Source organism: Triticum urartu, chromosome 5A (genome assembly GCF_056163025.1).
Source record: "Triticum urartu cultivar PI428250 chromosome 5A, HENAU_Tu73, whole genome shotgun sequence".
Classification (NCBI taxonomy): domain Eukaryota; kingdom Viridiplantae; phylum Streptophyta; class Magnoliopsida; order Poales; family Poaceae; genus Triticum; species Triticum urartu.
In genome coordinates, this window is record NC_141877.1 from 446,197,562 (window position 1) to 446,202,086 (window position 4,525).

At 47.5% G+C, this 4,525-nt stretch overlaps 1 protein-coding gene across 1 annotated transcript; it reads right to left on the reverse strand.

Annotated features, from left to right (window-relative positions):
* Positions 1 to 1,158: 1,158 nt before the first annotated feature.
* Positions 1,159 to 3,879, reverse strand: LOC125556175 (serine carboxypeptidase 1-like). Its single transcript, XM_087522867.1, has 8 exons — positions 3,477 to 3,879; positions 3,292 to 3,399; positions 2,828 to 3,102; positions 2,483 to 2,740; positions 2,237 to 2,343; positions 1,594 to 1,680; positions 1,397 to 1,502; positions 1,159 to 1,314 (listed from the first exon to the last, which is right to left on the reverse strand). Exons 1-8 carry the CDS (start codon positions 3,877 to 3,879, stop codon positions 1,159 to 1,161), a joined length of 1,500 nt encoding a protein of 499 aa, XP_087378993.1.
* Between the last annotated feature and the right edge of the window lie 646 nt (positions 3,880 to 4,525).

A 4,525-nucleotide genomic window follows, 5' to 3' on the forward strand; every position in this document is an offset into this window, starting at 1 on the left:
TCGCGGGCGAGAGGGGTATATATAGACACCTCATTGGTCCTGGTTCGTGGCATGAACTGAGACTAAAGGGAAGCCCGTGGTCCCGGTTCAAGCCACCAACCGGGACCAATGATGGTGTGCGAGGAGCGAGGCCCATTGGTCCCGGTTCGTCCCACCAACCGGGACCAAAGGGGCATGACGAACCGGGACCAATGCCCCCACGAGGCCCGGCATATGCCCCTGGCCTCACGAACCGGGACCAATGCCCCCATGGGTCCCGGTTCTGGACTGAACCGGGACTAATGAGCTGACCCGGCCTGAACCAAAGCCCTCTTTTCTACTAGTGTCATGGTACGATCATGCAATTCATATACTCCTTGGCATGAGTGGCCACCCTGATGTATGGAATATGGTGACCTTTGGTGGTGGCTAGTGCATCGGTGAGTATCACTGTCCTGTGTACCTGCAAAAAGGGGGTGACAATCTTGTGATATGTCTCGATGGAGTTGCCACAACTAGTTCTGGCTAATGTCCGGCATAGATGTGTTGTTGTGTCCATGTGGTCCATAGATAGACCGCGTGATTTGGTGTGCAAGCATCTTGGCTCCAGTGGCTAGATCAATGGCGACATTGGCTATATGGTTGGCTTAGCGTCCTTGGATTGCATAGTTAGGAGCAAAGGATCGCATGCCATCACATCTTGGCAACATGTGCTTGGCGAGCGGCCCGTAAGTTTCTCTGGATGTTACGATTAACAAGGGATGTGTATTGTGGTTGTGCGGGTTCAAGGAGCACGTGGAGCTTACTAGCTATTGGTGCCTTTGCACCACTGATGAGATGTCTTATGTACCCTTTTCAGGCCTGCTAAGGGTATCATCTCCCCTACTTATTTGCGTTATCATGAAAATAATCAATGGTAAAAATAATTTATGCTTATATTTATTTTAGATATTGTAATAAATTCGTTCAAAAGAAATCCATGTCCACTAGGACAACAATTCTCAACAGTAAGTAACTGGATACACGTATATTAACTAAACCACACATTAAGCAAACAAATGTTCCAAGAGATTGAAAAACTATGGCAACTCCATCCACGTTGGTTGTAGGTAGCACTTCTCATGAAGCTTGACGATAACCAAGGCCTCTCATGGGATGGAGATTTATGGGCACCATGAATCACTGCTGTTCTACGTAAGGTGGGAGCACCCCTTGCAGGAATGAGCTCAACATCACCAATGCCCTCTCAGGCTGGAAGGATGGAACCATATGGCCAGCTCCCCTCACGGATAGGAATGTGAATCCCCCCGCGTACTGCTGAACATATCCTCCAACCTGAAAGTGCAGCCATCCTTGTCAGAAACCACCCGTTTCAAGGTGATCTAAGATGAATGCTAGTTTGTACAACAGGGTTTACCTCCTCCTTTGCTGTCCATGGGCGCCATGGAGTGGTCACAGAGAGGGCCATGTCTTGGATAGAATACCTCGTCGCCGGCAGCGGGCACACAGAATCAAAATCACCACTAAAAAATGCAGGCAGGTTTGTTACTATTGAAGTACTTTCAAACGGCGGTGTGAGAGTATTGGATTGTACTAGTACTTGTCTGTTACTACCTGAATATCCAAATCGGCAGCTTGCTTTCGATCAACCATTTCATGGTTGGAAGCATGGACATTGGCCCATCTGTCCAGTTCAAATTTCTGCATGCATGTACAAGTCACATGAGGTACGAATGTGTGGGTGAAATCAGCGAAAATATATATTAAAGCACATGCACCCAGGCCCTCTCTTTCTAGCCATCTATTTCCTGCTTTAAGATCCGTGCAAATACATTTTTCTTTTTTGTTTCTTCCACATAGAACATATCTTGAAGTTCAAACCTATGCAACGTGGCAAAGCTTTCTAAGTAGAATCTAGGATAAATCTTTCAGATTTTTTTGTCAAATATAAATATACAAAAAACGTATTGTTTGATTGAAAAATCATATTTTTAGTATTTATGTCGGACAAAAAGTTCTGAAAGATTTATCATAGATTCTAGTTAGAAAGCTTTGCCATGCTGCATAGGTTTGAACTTCAAGATATGTTTTATGTGAAGAGAAACAGAAAAGATAAAATTTCATATAGAAAGTTAGTTGTGTCGCACGGATCTTAAAGCGATATTGGACGGCTAGGATAGCAGGGCCTGAGTGCAAGTGCCCTAAAAATCCATGTCCGTGAAATCAGTGTGCATTAGCTCCAGTTGGAGGATCTTACGCGCAGCCTGACCACTTCGTCGTCCTAGCGTGGAAAGCCATCTGCACCGCTGGATCATTGAGGTAGGCATCCGTAGGATAGTAACTGCACGGATCATACCCAGGTAACTGCAATTTGAAGATGAAAAATACAACGGTTAGCTGTTCAGCACATAGAGCTAGTTTTTTTCAAACAGAACGTTGGCCATTTTTCTCTCGTTTTGATAAGAAATGATGTTCTTCAGAAAGATAAGAAGTGTGGACTCACGTAGCCAGCGGGGTAATACGTTCCATTGGGTGCGTCTATGCAGACCGGAGCGTATATGTTGTAGCCATCGATGTAGCCAGAGTCGAACGCCACGGCCGCTCCCATGCAGGCGGCATCTGTAAATGTACCATTCAAGTTGTCAAAGTCGCAGTTCTTGGTGATATTGGCGTAGACCTCATCGGACATCACCGCGTGGGTCCAGAAGTAGTCAACGGCCCCCTTAATATTCTGGTTCCCATCAAGGTATGGATTGCCCACCTTCAAATATAGAAGACATGATCCAAGTTAGAAAAACCGAAAATTGTACAATGTTTCATCGAAGTAGAGCTAGTTAGTTCCACGTACCAAGATGCCCTGAAGGTTTATGACGGTTCTATTGTTGTATGTGTTGTGGAGCAGGATGGTGGCGGCGAGCTCCGGCACGTAGTGTCCGGCGTAGCTCTCCCCGGAGATGTAGAAGGCGCGGTCCTTGTACTCCGGGAACCTCTCAAGCCATTTCACCAGAAACACGTAGGCATCATCGGCGGTTCTCTCGTCTCCGCTGAGATCATAGTCCGAAGACGTGTTCGAGTAGGAATATCCCACACCGGCAGGCGACTCGAGGAAGATCACGTTAGCCACTGCCATTATTTTTCACAAGCAAACAATTAGTCTCTTAATTTGATCATTTCTCACACTTTAATTTACTCGACACTTCAAAATCATTTGTCCCTGAAACTTCCATGTGGGCCCGGGGTCCATTTCCAGTGACATAAGGCAGGACAAATTCAAAGATTGATGAGTAAGAGAGGCCATGGCCCATGGGTTACCGTTGTTCCAGGCGTTCACGTTTCTGCTGAGCGTTTTGTTGTCCTCGGTTACGCGGAACGGGCCAAGTTCCTGCATTGCGCCGTATCCCAGCGACGAGCATCCTGGCCCTGTGTACGCAAGAAGTGTCACTGCTGAGAAATTTCCACAAGAGATGCTCAGTTATCAACATATGGATCACTCTAACCTCCGTTGAGCCACAGGACGAGTGGCTTGTCCGAGGCACCGGAAGGCGACTCCACGAGGTAGTAGAAGAGCGCGCGGCCGTTCTCCGCATCGACGGTCACGTACCCGCCGTACTGGTCGAAGTCGACGCCCTCCGGCTGCCCGGGCAACGCCGTGATCTTGTCGGCGGCCTTCATGGAGCTCTGGTCAGAGACGGTGCTCTCCGCACTCAGGCTGCCGGCAACCCTGTCAGCTATGTTACGCACTCGGAACGTGTCGCTGCTGGTGGCGCTGTTCTTCCTAGACGAGATGAATTTCTTGAGCTGAGCCTCCTGGGACTGGGACTGGGAGTGGGAGGCATTGGCGTGCAGTTGCAGTGCAGCCAGGCAGAGGACAAGCAGGGAGAATGAAGAAATGGTCTTCATCTTTGGTGAGTCTGAGATGAGAGGTACCATTTGCATGCATGGTTTATATAGGCGTAGGAAGAAGGGAAGAGAACACTCCGAAGCAAGGAGCATTGGATTCTTCGCTGTGTAAATTTCGGGTACAAACAGCGTTGCAGCTGTGCCTGTGCGCTTGTATGTGTATGTTCTTGTTTCTCTATCTAAAACGTTGAGAGGATCACAGCTTCTTTGCTCCGTGGAAACGGTCATATGATTGGTAGAATTGACGTTCGGCCGGGCATATTGAGAGCGAAGGGTTGATTGTGACGTTTTTTTCCCGTGTAGTGTAGGATTTCAGACGGTTTTTATCTTCACATCTCTTGTTTGGAGCGACGATTTGGACGGTAACCAATAGCGTTTCGTGTATGCTTTGCTCAGATGTGCGGCAGCAAGGAAATTTGCCTTCAGTGTATGGGAGTGCCAAATGGAGGTCTAAGGTTCTTTTCATTTCTTTTTCTTTTGCGGCCAAAGTCTAAGGCTATTTTCAATGCGATACTAAGCTTCACAACCTCTAACACGCCAGCGGTTTTCGCTCCCCTTTCTCTTCTCCACCCAATGACGAAATTTAGATGGTTCTCTCATTTCATTCGCGAGGAGATGGATATGACAAGAAACTCTCATGCCCAGT

Coding starts and splice junctions, on each gene's coding strand:
- LOC125556175 (XM_087522867.1), bottom strand. CDS start 3,879: ATGAAGACCATTTCTTCATTCTCCCTGCTTGTCCTCTGCCTGGCTGCA. Junction 1,503..1,593: donor CTGCCGATTTGGATATTCAG/GTAGTAACAGAC, acceptor TGCATTTTTTAG/TGGTGATTTTGATTCTGTGT. Junction 1,315..1,396: donor CATGGACAGCAAAGGAGGAG/GTAAACCCTGTT, acceptor CTGCACTTTCAG/GTTGGAGGATATGTTCAGCA.